The sequence below is a fragment of the Tursiops truncatus genome, chromosome 3, assembly GCF_011762595.2.
Source record: "Tursiops truncatus isolate mTurTru1 chromosome 3, mTurTru1.mat.Y, whole genome shotgun sequence".
Taxonomy (NCBI): Eukaryota; Metazoa; Chordata; class Mammalia; order Artiodactyla; family Delphinidae; genus Tursiops; species Tursiops truncatus.
Window position 1 is genome coordinate 155,820,314 of NC_047036.1, and position 18,767 is coordinate 155,839,080.

The 18,767-nt window shown below is 43.5% G+C and overlaps 3 protein-coding genes across 3 annotated transcripts in view; 1 reads left to right on the plus strand and 2 right to left on the minus strand.

Moving 5' to 3' along the window:
* RNF187 (ring finger protein 187) overlaps positions 1–14,678 on the minus strand; it is a 33,129-nt gene extending 18,451 nt beyond the window's left edge. The window contains exon 1 of the mRNA XM_033855087.1: positions 14,588–14,678. Within this exon, the coding sequence (XP_033710978.1) occupies positions 14,588–14,678 (91 nt within the window). The remainder of the gene's footprint in view (positions 1–14,587) is intronic.
* On the minus strand, positions 12,240–15,764 carry H2BC26 (H2B clustered histone 26). The gene is made up of 2 exons (XM_019937364.3): positions 14,588–15,764; positions 12,240–13,619 (listed from the first exon to the last, which is right to left on the minus strand). Exon 1 carries the CDS (start codon positions 15,710–15,712, stop codon positions 15,332–15,334), a length of 381 nt encoding a protein of 126 aa, XP_019792923.1. The 5' UTR covers positions 15,713–15,764; the 3' UTR covers positions 12,240–13,619; positions 14,588–15,331.
* Positions 15,765–15,974: 210 nt separating this feature from the next.
* On the plus strand, positions 15,975–17,191 carry H2AC25 (H2A clustered histone 25). The gene has a single exon (XM_004330511.4). It carries the CDS (start codon positions 16,026–16,028, stop codon positions 16,416–16,418), a length of 393 nt encoding a protein of 130 aa, XP_004330559.1. The 5' UTR covers positions 15,975–16,025; the 3' UTR covers positions 16,419–17,191.
* Positions 17,192–18,767: the final 1,576 nt, after the last annotated feature.

Here is an 18,767-nt window from a genome sequence, read left to right on the forward strand (position 1 = left end):
GCAGTTGTGGTCGCCTGTCCTTCATTCACACCTGGCTCTGGGATTAGATTGCAGCCCTACCCTTTTCTAATTTGCTGAAATAAAATGAGCAAAGAAGTCATTTGGTCAACACGGGTGTTTGGAAAAGACCACTCAGTTATCTTGCGCAGGATGCGGGCCAGCATCTGCCTAGCTTGCGTCCTGCGCATGCGCGCGGCCGGAAGGGCCCTGGATGCCAGCGCATCGGAGGGCAAGGCCTTGGAGACTGGGATCCCCAGCCCTTTGCCACACGGGGCATCCCTCGGTGGTGGCAGGAGGATGGCTTTTGTCCTCAGGGTGTCCGCTGGAAGCTGTGCTGAAGGACAAAGGCTGCCTAAACCGTCTTTTCCTTCTTTTCAATCTTGCATTCTGTGAGGTTTACTTTTTCTCTGCAGAGCTCCACGGCACGCCCTGTAATTTCAACTACTCACTTTCCTGCAGCGCTCAACCCTAAAGAATTAAAACTCTTCTTCAATAAGCCTCCGTGTTGTCTTTTCTGTACCTGCGGGGTGCTGTCTCCAGGCAGATCCCTCCCTCCCTCCCAGCAGGCTCTGTGTATAGCAAGTGTTACAATTCCGATATGGAAAGAATCAGCATTCTATTGGGGGGGGGGAAACATATGTGTTTGCCATTGCAATGTTTCAGTTATATGAAATGCTTGTTTGTGAGAATTTTAAAGTGATTTGACTTCTTGGCTGAATGAGGAGAGAGCTTACTGCACAATCCCCTAGGAGGAAAGAATGGCTTCATTCGTGCATCACAAAAATCCAAGATGATAAAACGTGCTCATTTCATGCATGAAGTAGGAAACAGATGGGCCCCTGGGCCAAAGGGCTGGTGTTTTTCAAATGGAGCAAAACTGAAGTTTTGTCCTCAGCCAGACGAGAACGAAGCCCGTTTCCCTTCCTCCGTTAAGATGGAGGGAATGAACTAGCAGTGGGGAATTTGTTGCAGCAAAAATAGAAATGAGACTTTTCTGATAAACAAGGAAAGTAAGGAAACAATGAACAGGCTGGGAAACAACAGACACAGGTCTGAAAGAGTTAAGCAATCTTGGTTATTCTTCAGCTGTTACTACTAAAAAACACTTGTAGCTAGTCGTGTCCTTCACAAACCTGAGTACTCTCTGACTCCATAAGAATTCCCCTTTGCACCTGGCATTTCTTCTCCTCCTACACTCCCTTGTAGCACTCTTCATTTCAGAAAGAAGGTCACGGGCCGATAACTTCAGAGACACCAGACCCGGTTGCTGCTTGACACCTGACGCCAGCTTTGGCCATGAATTTGCAGAAGAAAAGGAAGGCAAGACCTTCATTACTTTGAGCCTTACTTTGAGCCTTCATTACACCTACCCCAGACCATAAGGCCCAGGCTATATAACCTTTCCCTATTCCGCAGGGAGGGGGGCACAGTTCTTGAGGCGCTAGCTTGCTGTGTTATCCTCTTTGCCAGGCAAAGATTAAAGCCATTTTTCTCATTCCTCCAAAACTCTGTCTCCATATTTTTTGGGCATCAGTGCACAGAGAGCCAAGATTTTGGCATCATGCATGCAACAATTTATTCAATGTATATATGGAATCTAGGCACTGTACTCTAGAAATGATAACAAGGGGAAAAAAGTTGTTTATTTTGGGGTTTTTAAAAATCATCCAAACCCCTTTTTAAATTACTCTTCCAGGCTATTATGCCCAAGCACTGTCTGTCCCTGAGTGTTAAGCTGGAGATCCTCTTTCTTTGCTTTTCTTTCTTTTTCTGTTCTTTCTTTGCCTTCCTCTCCCCTCACCACCACCACTCCTTCCCTCTCTTTTCTTCCTTCAGTCACTTTTTCACCCTTCTTTCCTTCCTTCCTTCCTTCCTTTCTTTTCTCTTTCTTTCTTTCTTTCTCTTTCTTTCTTTCTCTCTTTCTTTCTTTCTCTCTTTCTTTCCTTATTTCTGGAAAACCTCAAGCATGCACTATAGTATTCCATCTGTCAATACAAAACGTTGCCCTTGATCCAGAGGACTGTCCCTTTTCCATTCGGGCTGCTATGATAGAATACCATAGACTGGGGGAACTTAAACAACAGACTTTTAGTTCTCATAGTTCTGAAAGCTGGGAATAGAGAGATCAGGGTGCCAGTGTGGGTGGTTTCTGGTGAGGACCATCTTCTACATTACAGAAGGAGGGGTGGGGGAGGAGGAAGGGGAGGGGGAGACGAAGAGGCAGAAGGAGAAGGAAAACAGGAGGAGGAGAATGGGAGGTGGAGGATGAGGGGAAGAAAGCTCTTTCCTGTCTCTTTCATAACGGCACCAATCCCATTCATGGGAGCTCTACTCTCATTCAACATATGAATTCGGGGGGAACACAAACTTTCACGCCATGAGATTCTGGTTCTGATTTCCTGGCATTAACCACCCTCTATGTGGGAGGATAGCGGTTTCCAAACCTTAGGACCTACATGGAAAGACAACTTCTTACCCAAACCCCTTCCAAGGAATGCTCATTTCCTATCCCACACCAAGTTTTCTTCCAAGCCTTCCTATGCCGCAAGGAAGCCGAGAAACCTCACCAGGACCCAGTGCAAGGACCAGTTTTCCAGGGGCTGGCAGCAACCAGACGAGGGGAGGGGACTGTGGGTTGTACAAACTGCTGCATGGCCTGCAGGCCAAGGGCCATCCAGAGACAGCTTCATGGTCCAGTGACCTGGGCTGACACTAGAGCAGCCCTGAGAAGCACTCTGTGCTTGGTTCAGTGCTCTGTTGTGTCCATCTTGAAATTCTTAATAGCTTTTTACAAGGCACCCACATTTTCATTTTCCTCTGGGCCCTGGAAATCATGTTGCTGGTTCCGCAAAATACCCAAATCATATCCTACTCAAACCTCAAGTCACAGATTTTCTATGCCAGATGCCTGGGATAAATACTTTTGCTACTGAAGGGGTTCCGGACATACCACCCCAAAATATGCCGCATTTGGCGTATTGATTATTTTGGGCTGAAGTCACTTGAAAAACAGCAAATGCTGGCAAAAACTTTCTCTGAACTCCCCTTATCTGCCTAAAAACAGTTTCTTCAAAATGAATTCAACTGCCATTAATTCCCTCCTGAGAGTTTCATCAGCAGAGGAAGATTGATTCATCACAGGAGAGGAGACTAAAAGTCAATGCCACACCCAGACAGACTTTGTCACAAACTATCTCCTGTCTAGTCTCCTAAAGGCCCAGTCACCTTTCCTAATATCATTTATTCTCCTCTAAGATGACTACTTCTCCCCTTTTCCTATTAAGATGGTATATAAGGTCTCAAACCTCATCGCTTTTGGGGGTATTCACTTTTTTCCCCTGCAATGCCCCCATGCACATAATATGTAAAAATGAATAAATTTGTATAACTTTTCTCCTGTTACTCTGCCTGTTGTCAGTTTACTTCATAGACCCATCTATTGAACCCAAGAGGGTGGAAGGAAAGTCTTTTCTCCATACATAACACGTTACAAACGTGTTAACAGCTTCAATAACTACCACCAATGAGCCTTAACTGAGTTTTAAGAATAAAAGGCAGCTTGCAGTCAGAGAAGTCTGTGCCAACTAGATCTACAGGCGAAAGGAAAGAGATTTTTGTTTTGAGTGTATCTCCTGTGCAAGATCAAGCTTCAGACCTCTTCTAATGGTGCTGGGGGTCAGGGCGGGACCAATCATTTATATACATTGGTCATTAAGTCTCTGGTATAAAAAAATAATGGTTACAAAAACAGTTTGAATAAATGATCCAGAAGCACACAGTTGTTACTAAGGTGCCTTGTATTCAAAGACTATTTTTAAAAAATTGATTTGGAGATTGTGAAATTGAGTAAAATTTCATCTGCAGTACTTTCAGCTTTCTACTGCAGTAGAAATTTTAAGATATCTGACTGGTGTTTTTCCCTAGAAACTTACATTTAAACACAGAGCAATGCATCTTGATTTTGATAATATTTTTTCCCTACACATCACATCCCTCTTCAAAATGAAATTCAATATCCAAAACCAAAAATATCTAGGTGTGGTTAGTGCAGAGTTTGGTACCACTGGCCTGACTTCCAGGGCCACGTTCCCACCTCATCAGCTGTTTCACTTGAGACGTATTTCTTTCTGCCTTTTTGTCACCCATCTGCAAAATGAAGTTATAGTATATACATGGAAGGGATGTTATGAGCACTAAATTGAACTAAGTATTCATTAAGTTGTTACCTAGATCATAATGAGCTCTCTAGAAACGTTTGTTAAATCAACTATATATTTTTAAGGCAAACAGATAAAATAGTTAATACTGAGCATACCCAAAGCAGCTCAGGGGACACACAATCTCAACATGTCCGATGGACCTCAGAGGACAGATTTGCAAGCAGGGGGCACTGCCTCAGCTCACAGGGCTTATTCATTCAACAAACACTTATTCATTCAACAAACATTGATTGTATCTCTGCTATGTGCCAAGTTCTATGTTCCACCTTGGAGATTTAGAAGTGAAAGACACATCTCTTGCCCTGGCGATTACAGCTTAGTCCATGTTCTAGTGGGCAAGAGAAAGCCTTATGCTCCATATTTATGTGATGGAGCTGTCCATGGCTCAGAGGGAGCTCAGCTGAGGCAGCCCCGGCTGCGGCTGGGTCTCTTCTGAGAAGGAAAGGATGAAATGGAGTCAGGAGGACTTGAGCACTAAATATATGCCCACACCTCGCCATCTGCCTGACACACATTCACTCACAGCAATCCTATTAGGTAGGCATTGACATCCTCACTTTATAGATGAGGAAGTAGAGGGGCAGAGAGGTGAATTATTAGCCCCAGGTAGGGAGCTAAGCACAGGCTATCTAAAGAGTGGCCCCCTGGCATCTCTCCTCCACTTTCTTCACACCCAAACCTTCTAAGGCAAATAGGATCCTATTTGGGCTTCTTCAAACTTATGCTTGTGTAGGTATCTTGAAAGCACCTCGCTAACTTCTCTGAACGCAGTGAGCCACTTTGTCTTTTGTGGGTGCCATTAAGTTTCCTAGCCTGTTTGGATAATGCTCTGGATGAAAAAAAAAAAAAGTTGCCAGGTAAATGAACTCCACAACCGTGCTTCAAAAACTACGATGTGCATAGGAATCTGTTTAAAATGCAGATTCGGACTCAATACATTTGGGGTGGGGCCCAAGCATCTGCATTTCTAATGGGCTCCCCAGGTATTCCTGTGCTGAAACAAGTGAGAAATGTGAATTCATACTTGTGTATACAGGAATTAATTTAATAAGGAGTAAACTTGGGGACTGGTGACTTCAGTTAAAAACAAGACAGGCAGAAAAAACAAAAAAAAATTAAAAAACAAAAAAAAATAAAAACAAGACAGGCCCCAAATGGAGTCTCTTTTTTTTTTTTTTTTTTTTGCGGTACACGGGCCCTCTCCCGTTGCGGAGCACAGGCTCCGGACGCGCAGGCTCAGTGGCCATGGCTCACGGGCCCAGCCGCTCCGCGGCATGTGGGATCTACCCGGACCGGGGCACGAACCCGTGTCCCCTGCATCGGCAGGCGGACTCTCAACTACTGCGCCACCAGGGAAACCCTGGAGTCTCTTATGCTCAGCTCCCCATCACCAAACCAAGCCTTGACTTATTTCCTAGAAAGAACATCTTAAACGGGTCAGTAGGAATCGCCTGATCAGCACTAGTTAGGTAATCGGCCCCATAGACCCCTGCCATCCCCTTCAGGGAAGTAACCTTGGAGTAACACCTGCTTTTTTGCCTAGTGTATTTTCCTTGTTCCTGCTCCCTCTGGCTATAAAAGTCTTTCATTTTGTACAGCCCCTCTGAGCTCCTTTCTATTAGCTAGACTGGATGCTGCCCAATTCTAATCGATTTTTGCTCAAACTCTTTAAATTTTTAATATACCTCAGTTTATCCTTTAACGGTTCCACAACCTACGTTCTAATGGGTAAGTAGAGAACAATAATAGTATCTTACCCTTGGAGTTATTAGGAGACCACATGAGAGCATACATATCAAACACTTAGCATATAGCTGTCACTTCAAACGGGTTTGTCTAGTCAGTATTAACAATAACAACAATATGAAGGACTAGTGTTTCCTAGTCCTCGTTCATTTCCTCCCTCCAGTTAAAAATCTGCCCTGTTGCTTCCAATGTAAGTACCTTAGTATACCTTAGTATGTTTTCAGTACTATTTTCTGTACTTCCGAAAGAACCGTTCGCATTTACTCTTGAATTCTGAAAGGAATTATCTCCTTGGCCACTGGGGGGGGGGGGGGGGGGGGGGGGCGGGGGCGGGGATGATAGGAAATAAATGATTGGAATGGCACTTGGAAGCTGCCATACCCCTCTGCTGAATAAGCACAAGCTTCCCGTCCCTAGCTATTTGGCTAAGGAAGAAATGTCCCCTTGCGTTTGTCTCCCATCCAGAAAAAATAGAGACACGGGATTAAAACGGGTTTTTATTACCTTCTTCATTTTTTTGCCCAGCTCCAGACCGGCAATTAAACAAAGACCCCTCTCCCGTTACAACAAAGGGATTGAACAAAAATGCTCAACCTGACTCCATGAACACAGCAGACGCGCCTTCGGATTGGTTGGGCTATTGTCCAATAGGAAAGAAGAGCCGGCATCTGCTGTTTACATACATTCTTTGTGGACCAGGCAGAGAGGGGCGGGCCGTCCAATCCGATTCTAGAGATTTGGAGCCTTCATTTGAATATGAGGAAAATAAATAGTGATGTCCGCCGCTTCACTTGTGCCAGAGGCGCAGCCCAAGGAGAGCTCCTAGAAGGCAGTTAGGGAGGCTTAGCACGGCCACAAGGAGAGCTAGTCCATCTACGCCTATAAGGTGCTGTAGCAGGTGCTTCTCAACACAGATATCTCTTCTAAGACAATGGGTATCATGAACTCGTGGATCAAGGACACTTTACAGCTCACGCTTCAGCGAGGCCTGCTGCCTGGCGCGCTACAAGCGCTCTTGTAGGTCCAGGGAGGCTCAGAGAGTTGCACACCTGCTGCAGCCCCATGAGCAGTGTGCCGTGCCAGAAAGTACCAAGACTGTCAAATACACCAGCTCCAAGTGAGGTGGGCCACTGTGCTCCAGAAAGCAAAGCCTCTTTTCACCGCCGCCTCCGTGCTTAGAAAAAGAGCGTGCCACCTGTTGTGGTCGTGAAGTGCTGTTCAGTTGGGATTATGGGAGAGATGGAGTGCGCTCCTGAACTAAAGCTAAGCTTCTTTTCTTAATGGCATATTCACCAAAAAGAGACCTGCTGTGTTAGTCTAGGCCCCAGCCAGAAGCCTGAGAGGGTATAGCCCTGACGCTTGAGCCGTTGAACCCAGTCCAGGCCTTTCTGTCTGCGTGTGGCGAGAGACCTGCGAGTGAGGGGCACGGATCACCTTCAAGAAGGCTTAATGCCAACCTCTTCCTCTACCCATACCCCCTCGTGGGTCAGGCCGGGGTGTGCTGGACATGACACTGGGTGAGGCTCTGGGTGTTGTAACAGACTAGGCAGCGACTTTTGGGGCCGTCCTTCCCGCGTTTACAAGGCAAAGCATCATGAGCTTTTGCTCAAAACATTTAAGCAGCATTGAGTTTGAGCAGCTCCTTATAAGCACTAACGCTATTCCTGTTTGAAATAGCAAAACAGCAGGAGGACAGGTACTGGTCTAGACCCTCATACTCAGCTATAATCCTTCAAACTAGATTGGTATTCTTTTATCCGAAAAAAAGTGTATACTTTTTTTTTTTTTTTAAGTGTATACTTTTTTAACATATGCCTCATAAACGGTTTAAGAGCTTTTTTCTCCTCAGTCTTACTGAGGTATAATTGACATACAGCATTGTACAAGTTTAAGGAACTGGAAGTTTGTACCTTTTGACTGCCTTCATCCAATTCCCCATCCCCTCCCCACCCCTGCCTCTGGTAACCACAAATCTGATGTTTTTCTATGAGCTTGTTTGCTTGTTTTTGAAGTGTAATTGACCTACAGCACTATGTTAATTCCTGGTACACAACATAGTGATTCCATATTTCTAAACATTTGAAAATGATCACCATGATAATCTAGTTGTCATCTGTCAGTATACAAACATATTATATAATTATTGACTGACTATATTCCCTATGCTGTACATTTCATATCTGTGACTCATTTGTTTTGTAAGTAAGAGCTTGTACCTCTCAATCTCCCTCACCTATTTCTCTCCTCCTCCAACCCTCCTTCCCCCCGGAAACCACCTGTTTGTTCTCTGTATCTATGACTCCGTTTCTATTTGGTTATGTTTGTTCATTTGGTTTGTTTTCTACATACCACATATAAGTGAAATACAGTATTTGTCTTTTCTCTGTCTGACTTATTTCACTTAGCATTATACCCTCTAGGTCCATCCATGTTGCTGCAAATGGTAAGGTTTCATTCTTCTTTATGGCTAATACTGCATTGTATATATAAACCACATCTTGTTTATCCATTCATCCACTGATGAACACTTAGGTTGCCTCCATATCATGGCTGTTGTAAATAAGGCTGAAATGAAAATCAGGGTGTTTTTGAATTTATGTTTTTGTTTTATTTGGTTAAATACTCAGAAGTGGAACTTCTGTATTACATGGCAGTTCTATTGATATTTTAAATGTTTTTGAGGAAACTCCATTCTGTTTTCCGTAGTGGCTGCACCAATTTATATTCCTACCAAGAGTGTACGAGGGTTCCCTGTTCTCCACAGCCTCATCAACACTTGTTATTTGTTGTCTTTTTGATAATAGCAATTCTGACAGCTTGAGGTGATATCTCATTGTCGTTTCAGTTTGCATATCCCTGATGATCAGTGATGTTGAGCATCTTTTCATGTGCCTGTTGGCCATCTTTATGTCTTCTTTGGAAAAACATCTATTCAGGGCCTCTGCCCATTTTTTTTTTCCTTTTTAATTTATTTTGTTGAAGTATAGTTGATTTACAATATTGTGTTAATTTCTGCTGTACAGCAAAGTTATACATATATATATACATTCTTTTTCATATTCTTTTCCATTATGGGTTTATCACAAGATATTGAATATAGTTCCCTGTGCTCTACAGTAAGACCTTGCTTTTTTAAAAATTACTTAGTTTATTTCATTTTTGGCTGCATTGGGTCTTTGTTGCTGCACATGGGCTTTCTCTAGTTGTGGCGAGCGGGGGCTACTCTTCATTGCGGTGCATGAGCTTCTCATTGCGGTGGCTTCTCTTGTTGCAAAGCACAGACTCTAGGCGTGCGGGCTTCAGTAGCTGTGGCTTACGGGCTCTAGAGCCCTCTGCCCATTTTTTAACTGGGTTGCTGGGGTGGAGGTTATGTTGAGTTGTATGAGTTTTTTGTATACTTTGGATATTAATCCATTGCAGATATATTGTTTACAAACATCTTCTCCCATTCAGTAGGCAGTCTTTTCATTTTGTTGATAGTTTCCTTCACTGTTCAAAAGCTTTTTAGTTTGATGTAGTCCCATTTGTTTATTTTTGCTTTTGTTGCCCTTGCCTGAGGAGACATATTCAAAAAAATACTGCTAAGACTGATGTCAAAGAGTGTACTACCTATGTTTTCTTCTAGATGTTTTACGGTGTCAGGTCTTAATCCATTTAAGTCTTTAATCCATTTTGAATTTATTTTAGTCTATTTTAGTCTATTTTAGTCTTTATTTTAGTCTATTTTAGTCTATTTTTAGTGAGATATCTTTTCCCCAATGTATATTCTTGCCTCCTTTGTCATAGATTAATTGCCCATATAAATGTGGGTTCATTTCTGGGCTCTCTATTCATTCAGTTCCATTGACCTATGTGCCTGCTTTTGTGCCAGTACCATGATGTTTTGATTACTGTAGCTTTGTACCATAAACTGAAGTCAGGGAGTATGATACCTCCAGCTTTGTTTTTTTTTTCAACAGGGCTTTGGATTCTCTGGGTCTTTTGACTTTCTATACAAATTTTAGAATTATTTATTCTAGTCCTATGAAAAAAATGCCATTGGTAATTTGATAGGGATTGCATTGAACCTGTAGATTGCCTTGGATAGTTTGGTCATTTTAACAATATTAATTCTTCCAATCCGTGAACACAGTATATCTTTCCATATGTTTGTGTCATCTTCAATTTCTTTCATCAGTGTTTTATAGTTTTCCAAGTACAGATCTTTTACCTCTTTGGTTAGATTTATTCCAGGTATTTTATTCTTTTTGAGGCAATTGTGAATGGGAGTCTTTTCTTTTTCTGCCAGTTTGTTGTTAGTGTATAGAAATGCAACAGATATCTATATATTAATTTTGTGTCCTGCAACTTTACTGAATTCGTTGATGAGTTCAAGTAATTTTTTTAGTGGTGTCTTAATGATTTTCTATGTATAGTATCATGTCATCTGCAAACAGTGACATTTTTACTCCTTCCTTTGTAATTTGGACTCCTTTCATTTGTTTTTCTTATCTGATTGCTGTCACTAGGACTTCCAATACTATGTTGAATAAAAAAGGTGAGAGTGGTCATCCTTTTCTTGTTCCTGATCTTAGAAGAAATGCTTTCAGCTTTTCACTGCTGAGTATGATGTTTGTTAGCTGTGAGCTTGTGGCCTTTATTCTGTTGAGGTATGTTCCCTCTATACCTACACTTTATTGGGAGTTTTTATCATAAGTGGATGCTGCATCTATTGAGATGATCATATGATTTTAATTCTTCAGTTTGTTAATATGGTGTATCACATTGATCTGTAGATATTGAACCAACCTTTCATTTCTGGGATAAATCCCACTTGATCATAGTGTATGATCTTTTTAATGTCTTGTTGAATTCAGTTTGTTAATATTTTGTTGGGAATTTTTGCATCTATGTTCATAAGTGATATTGGCCTGTAATTTTCTTTTGTTGTGATATCTTTGGTTTTAGTGTCAGGGTGTTGCTGGTCTCAGAATGAGTTCAGAAGCATTTCTTACTCTGTAATTTTTTGGGATAGTTTGAAAAGGATAGGTGCTAACTCTTCTCTAAATGTTTGGTAGAATTCACCTGTGAAAATGTCTGGTCCTGGGCTTTTGTTTGTTGGGAGGCTTTGTTTGTTTTTTTACTTATCCAGTTTCAATCCTGGTGATTGGTCTATTCATATTTTCTATTTCTTCCTGACTCAGTCTTGGAAGATTGTATATTTCTAGAAATTCATCCATTTCTTCTAGGTTTTTCATTTTATTGGTGTATACTTGTTCACAGTAATCTTTTATGATCCTTTGTAATTCTGTGATGTCTGTTGTAACTTCTCCTTTATGCTCCTTTTAAGAAGCTTTTCAATAAAACAAACGGAGCACTTTTAAAAAAAATTGTTAACCATATGCAAAATACATGACACATTTAATAACAACTAAGGTATGCAAGGCCTTACTGGGCCCATGCTGTTCTCACTCTAAAAAATATCTCATAGTGCCGGTGACTCCCAAACCATGAAGAACACCTTCAGAGAACAGCTCAGTCTCCAAGAGCCAAAATGCTATGTGAGATTTGGATTCACAGCTGTGTTCCCTCAGGTGGACAATGGCCGTCTGACTCCTCCCTCAGGAACTCACACACATCATTTCCAGGGCCTGCCACTCATTAATCAATATTTAACCTCCTATACAGTAAATACTGTTTTGCATTTGTAATTTCTTATTAAAATGACAGTTTTTCCCCTCCAAAATACTTTCTTTACTCCATAATAATTAACAAATTTGACTTGAGATTTCTGATATGAAAAAGGAGTCTCCTTGATACATTTCAGATTGCATACCTGCAAAATTCCTCCAGTTCCTTCCAGGTCCTTAGTTTAAGCATTTACCTTGGTTATTTCAGATCCAGAGAATGATTCCATTGTGCTGAGTTCTAGTTCTCCTTGCCTCTATGTATTCTCAAGTACTTGGTTAACTGCCCTAGTTTAACTTTCAACTTAACAGAACGTGTATTTCTTTGTTGTAACAATATGATAGACATGGTTTCTGTATACAATTTCTCTCAGTTTTTTCAATCATAAAATCTCAATAGCAGGGACTCTGTATCACCTTGCCTCTTCCTTAACAGATTCCCCTCCTAGGAGAGGGCTAAATCGAGCCCAGTCTGCACCTGAGGCTGTGTGTACAACCTCCACTGGACAGTTCAGCAAATAGAGGCAGCCTTTTTTTTTAACTTCAAGCTAATTCTGTGTGCCAAAGAAGTCAACAGAACTGAGAAATTAATTGATATTTTGCATTATTCGCAGAAAAATTTATTTTTTAAAGAATTGTATTTGCAAATTATTGTAAAATCTTCATTTTGCTTCTTTTATTTTTGGTACTAAGCAGTGCTTTTGCCTACTGCTAGCACTATATATCACATTCTCTGCTGGAGACAATTTTCACTTTTTAGACCTATGGTTTAAGCTCATTAAGGTAAAGAATCACGTGAATCTGCGAGACTACTTTCATGTGACTAGAAGTTTTCATTAAGATACTGACTCCCAAGCTACTTTGGTAGGAGGCTGAGGGCTTGGACCCAGTCAGCAGGTCCCCATTTCAAAGTGGAGGACTGAATTTTGCAGTTTTTAATATGAATCAGATATCTACTGAGAAAATTAAAGGTGTGGACTTGTTGATGACAGATCGCTGTTTAACTTTTTTTTAATAGATTTATTTTACTTATCTATTTACTTATTTATTCTTTGGCTATGTTGGGTCTTCGCTGCTGCATGCAGGCTCCCTTCTGTTGTGGTGAGCGGGGTGCCACTCCTCGCTGAGGTGCACGGGCCTCTAACCCTGCAGTGTCCTCTCCAGTTGTGGAGCGCGGGCTCCAGGCGCGGGCTCCAGCAGCTGTCACGTGGGCTTCAGTAGTTGTGGTTCATGGGCTCTAGAGCACAGGCTCAGTAGTTGTGGTGCCCGGGCTGAGTTGCTCCACGGCATGTGGGATCCTCCCGGACCAGGGCCCGAACCCTTGTCCCTGGCACTGGCAGGCGGATTCCCAACCACTGCGTCACCAGGGAAGCCCCACTGTTTAATTTCTGTATTACAACTAGGAAGGCAAAGAAATGAGTTAAACTGCTCTGACAAAATTCCCATGTTGAGGTATTTATTTTTTTTAATACTGTTTCAGAGCTCGTATCTATAAAAGAGAACAAAGGAAAAGAAATGATGCTGCACACTGCTATCATTGTAACCATAATAATACTATATATGCCCATGGATACACAAACTAATTGAGGCAGAAAGGAAAGGAGGGAGAGGCAGGGAGGGCGGGACCACTATCCATCTCTTTAAATGAGGCAGGTGTCACTTAAGTTTTATTTTCGGTTTTACATATACCTATCAAAACTTATTTATGTTTAAACAATTGTGTACTGTCCAGATGATTTTTAAACACTGACTTCTGGTCACCTACAAGTATTTTAAAATTTCAATATCCTTTTTTGTAGAGAAAGGAGATAGACAAAACAGTGTAAAAAATATATATCTTGGGCTTCCCTGGTGGTGCAGTGGTTGAGAGTCCGCCTGCCGATGCAGGGGACATGGGTTCGTGCCCCGGTCCGGGAGGATCCTCCATGCCGCGGAGCGGCTAGGCCCGTGAGCCATGGCCGCTGGGCCTGCGCGTCCGGAGCCTGTGCTGCACAGCGGGAGAGACCACAGCAGTGAGGGGCCCGTGTACCGCAAAAAGAAAAAAAAAAAAAAAAATTTTATATATATATATATATATATATATATATATACCTTACATTAGGATGAAATTCTGAGGCAGAAGTTGAATGAAGATATGAGTTCAAGGTGAAAAAATTATCTAAAATCGTTCAGTGTTAACAAGTAATTTAATAGTGTATTTTATGAGTTGCTATGGTTATGGTATCGAATTGCTGTTTCAATAGATACCTTTAAAAGATTGATGTGAGACCATTTTGTTTTGTAAAACGTCCTACCTTGGGATTTGCATCCTTGCAACTATTTGAACTAGCCATAAAATGTTTTGGACGCCAACTTTAAAATGTGTGACGTTTTAGAAATTCTTTTAGAGTGGACCCACGTAGGAAAAGGAATGGGGCGGGCGGGGTGGCGGGGGTGGCGATGGGCTTCCAGCAGCCGTGGCTGAAGACACTCAGTGGGGGTGGCGACGTTTCCTCCCCAGCTCCGCCCGCCCAGCCGGACCAGGCATGCAACCCGCTTCCTTTGGACATCTCCAAAGGAGATGATTTCACAAAAAACATGATTATTAGCCTTTAACTGAACGTCTGTTCCTTGCCTGAGATGATGACACGACTTTTCAATCTAATTCTCAAAACGGCTCAAGGAAGTGATTATTTGAAATCTCCTTCTTACAAATGAGAAAAAACAAGGCAAGAAAAAAGGTAGGCGATGTCTTCTTCAGAGTGAAGACTCTTCATGCCAAAGCGCTTTCCCTTGAACTAAGATGACACTTTCCAAATGAATGCCATGAAATCAGAGAATAGGGAAAGTTCTGCGTCACTAGTGCGTCACAGAAAATAACGTGGCTTAAGTGGGAAAACTACATTTGCTTCGAAAAACGTTATTTTTCCTCTTAAATTGCCCTCCTCCCCACTCCCCTACCCCCCTTAAAGCTACCTGCAGCAGGGGTCGGCTTTTTACATCCGGCTCCTGTGCAAGGAGCGCTCCGTTCCACCACGCTTCCGTTTTTCTTTCGGTTGTCAAACATCCTGCGGTTGAAGGATGCAGACATGCAAACATCCTCCCGGAAAGGTTCATTGCCTTAGGATAAAGGTGTCTGGTTTAGGTAGGGATGCAGCGCCAGGCGCCACCGCCAGAGCTGCGCGACAACCCCCAGGGCCTCACCAACTGCGTCCTTCGGGTTCACCCATCGGGGACACGGAGGTGGAGAGACTGGCACGAGGTCCCACTGGGGGCAGGTGACCTGCGTTCCTTACCCACAGGCTCACACCACACGAACACAAAAAACTAGACATGGAGTCCATGCCCGCAAGCCCCGGGAATGGCACTCTCCACACACTAAGGACACTTGAGTTCAGGGTTCCTACTTTGTTTAGTGAAGCGTCAATAACCTTGAGCGAAGGCGAGGGTGGACACCCAGTTTCTGATTGCCTCCCACATTGTTATTTTGGGTCGCCATTCCATACCCGATCTCCGTAAAAAGCAGATATTCTCCCATTCCGCTCCCATACACACGCGCGCACAGCGGGGAGAACGAGAACGTCCTCCCAGTAACCAAAGAACCGCTAAGGAGCACACATCGGATGCGTTTACATAACCCTTCACGTGTTCGAAACCCTTTCTCGATCTTGTGGGTGGCTCTGAAAAGAGCCTTTGGGTTCCCGGGAACCGGGGCGTGCCTCACTTGGAGCTGGTATACTTCGTGACGGCTTTGGTACCTTCGGACACGGCGTGTTTGGCTAGCTCACCGGGCAACAGCAGGCGCACGGCCGTCTGCACCTCCCGGGACGTGATGGTAGACCGCTTGTTGTAATGCGCCAAACGAGAGGCCTCGCTAGCAATACGCTCAAAGATGTCGTTGACGAACGAGTTCATAATACCCATAGCCTTGGAAGAAATACCGGTGTCCGGGTGCACCTGCTTTAACACCTTGTACACGTAGATGGAATAACTCTCCTTCCGACTGCGCTTTCGCTTTTTGCCATCCTTTTTCTGCGCCTTCGTGACGGCCTTCTTAGAACCCTTCTTGGGTGCCGGAGCTGATTTGGACGGATCAGGCATTACGGCAGATCTTTCCAAACAGAAAAACCGATACACCTCCAGCAACTCAACTTATACGTCCTGTATTCAAATGAGGAATCAAGAGCTTCTAGTTTCTGATAGGATCAAGCGTAGCGCAACGTCATCACTGGAAAAGGCGCATGCAAATTAGGGGATGGAGGCTTCCTTTTCTGATTGGCCACTATCGCTACCCAATTGGGAGGCTCCGGCTCCACTACCTCAAGACCATATATAAGGACTCCCTGAGTATTACGGCTTCGTTGCCTGGGGTTCTGTTTCTCGGCTTTCTTCTTTCCCCGCGCCTGATTGGGAGATGTCCGGCCGAGGCAAACAGGGAGGCAAGGCGCGCGCGAAAGCGAAGTCGCGCTCGTCGCGCGCGGGCCTGCAGTTTCCTGTCGGCCGAGTGCACCGGCTGCTCCGGAAAGGTAACTACTCTGAGCGTGTGGGTGCTGGTGCGCCTGTGTATCTAGCAGCCGTGCTGGAGTACCTGACGGCTGAGATCCTGGAGCTGGCGGGTAACGCGGCGCGCGACAACAAGAAGACTCGCATTATCCCGCGCCACCTGCAGTTGGCTATCCGCAACGACGAAGAGCTCAACAAGCTGTTGGGCCGCGTGACCATCGCGCAGGGCGGCGTCCTGCCCAACATCCAGGCCGTGTTGCTGCCCAAGAAGACGGAGAGCCACCACAAGGCCAAGGGCAAGTGAGGCCGCGGAGGCGGGCCGGAAACGGCTGTGCGCCCCGGGGGCCCTGTGACACCAAAGGCTCTTTTCAGAGCCACCCATATCTTCTAGAAAAGAGCCGCACTGGTCGAGGGCTGTGTCCTTTTGAGCGCGTTCCTGTGCGAACCTGCGCAAGGCAGGGCTTGCGGGAAACCGACCCCGAGGCATGATTTGGGTGCGCCTAGGCGCACAGTGGGCTCAGTGTTCATTTTGTGCGGGGAATGGCGTCTGACACGCGGCCGTTTTGAGTTTTGCCACCATCAAATTCATGGGGTTTCAATCCCACTCATCCTGAAGGTGTTTTTGTTATTACTGGTGACAAGCTACTTTGGTTCCGGAAAGTGTCATCACTCAGATTTAGACACCAAATACGTAGCTGTTTTATCCCAGGGAAAATCTGGTAGATTGATCTGGTATTGAAAGTGTTTAACCTTGAAAGAAACTTTACCACTTGAGGTTCTGATAGGTAAACATGATTTCCATTTTAAAATGTATGAGTGCATGACTTAGTTTTTTAGAGAACATGCGATCAGAATTGTATAACGTACTGGGAATTCTAAGGTCTTGGGAAGGGTTTGTCAGCATTTGAAAATGTCAAATTATATTTCGAAAGTAGGTGTAAGTTTTTAAAGGAAATCTCATGGTAAATAGAATAATTATTTAAAAGAATTTCAATCGTTAAATTTGGGTTGGTCAAACGTTAATCAGAGATCCCCTTAAACTGATCGCTAAAGTCAATAAAATAATTTGTACCTTGAGTTTGATGAGGAAAATTACGTTTGTGAATGTAGTAAATTTAAAGTGAACATTGTTAGGACCAGATTAAGTAATATATATGTGGATATTTCAGAAGATGACTTCCTGAATTCCACATTCTGTTATAAATAGGGGTTGTAGTGTCCCAGAGATGCTCCTGCAAAGTCAACTGAGAAATGAGAATGTTAATGGCACCTACTTCATGGGGTGAAGGGATTAAATGAGTTCATCTATACTAATCCCCTTGTTTAAAAATCTCTAGCACAGTATAAGAGCTCAGTAAATGTCTATTCCTGCTGTCATTATCCTTAGTGATTCCATTCATTTTTTTATTTTAACAATAAATACAGGCCAGTAAAATAATTTAGGAATATTATACAATAGATAGTTATCTTACTAAAATTAGATGTACTCAAACCAGGGCTCCCTAGACACTATCTGGAGCTAACCACATATCTGCTAGTCTTTAGAAAATATCCTAGCACTATAAGACTATTCGCACCAAAAATTGATAGGAACTATCAGTGTGGATGGAAAAAACACCAGACTCCCCTGCAGTGTAGGTAGAGATAGCAGGACCCACATTACCCAGTGGGACCCATTTTAGTGAAACAAATTGCAAGGAATTATGGAAGAGATTATAGAGCCTTCTGGAGAGGTATACATTATGTTTCCAGTGACAGCCTTCAATTCTAGCTTAAATTTGATTTTTGCGTTGATATTCATGTAGGTCATTGTATATCTTCAACCCCTTCCGCGGTATTTAAGAAAGAAAAGTTTCTCAGGAGCAGGGAGCTTGGGTTTTCCAAGTATCATCATGGAGCTCCAGATTTTCAATTCCTAAACTGGAGTGTTAAGATGGAGGCATGAGGACCTCCCTGGCGGCACAGTGGTTAAGAATCCACCTGCCAATGCAGGGGACACGGGTTCAAGCCCAGGTCCGGGAAGATCCCACATGCCGCGGGACAACTAAGCCCGTGCGCTACAGCTACTGAGCCTGCCTGCACACCGCAATGAAGAGCAGCCCCTGCTCACTGCAACTAGAGAAAGCCCGGGAGCAGCAAGGAAGACCCAATGCAGCCAATAAATTAATTAATTAATTTTTAAAAGCGTGAGGTGGGAGGTGCTCTAAGGGGTAGTCAGTCCTTTTGTCACTTCTAAGGCTGAGCTAATACAGCCACAGGGCCTATTTAATTTTCAGTTAATTAAAATTAAGTGCAAAGGTGCAGTTTCTCAGCCACCCTAGCCACACATGGCTAGTGGCTACCACATTGGACAAAACAGATATAGAAGGTCTCCATCATTACAGAAAGTTCTGTTGGGTAGCTCCGGTCTAAGATCTGATCATCTCTCAGGGTTATCAGGTTCACAAACATAAAGTATGCAGAGCTGCCTGCCTTGGTAGAGAAAGCTCATCAGACTCGTGCTTAAAGAAGAAAGCACCACATGGCCCAGCAATGCCACCCCCAGATACACACAAGGACTCAGATACCCATGCACCCGTGTCACATTCAGAGCAGCATTATTTGTAACACCCCAAAGGTGGAAATAGCCCAAATTTCCATAACAGATGAATGG

Coding starts and splice junctions, on each gene's coding strand:
- H2BC26 (XM_019937364.3), bottom strand. CDS start 15,712: ATGCCTGATCCGTCCAAATCAGCTCCGGCACCCAAGAAGGGTTCTAAG.
- H2AC25 (XM_004330511.4), top strand. CDS start 16,026: ATGTCCGGCCGAGGCAAACAGGGAGGCAAGGCGCGCGCGAAAGCGAAG.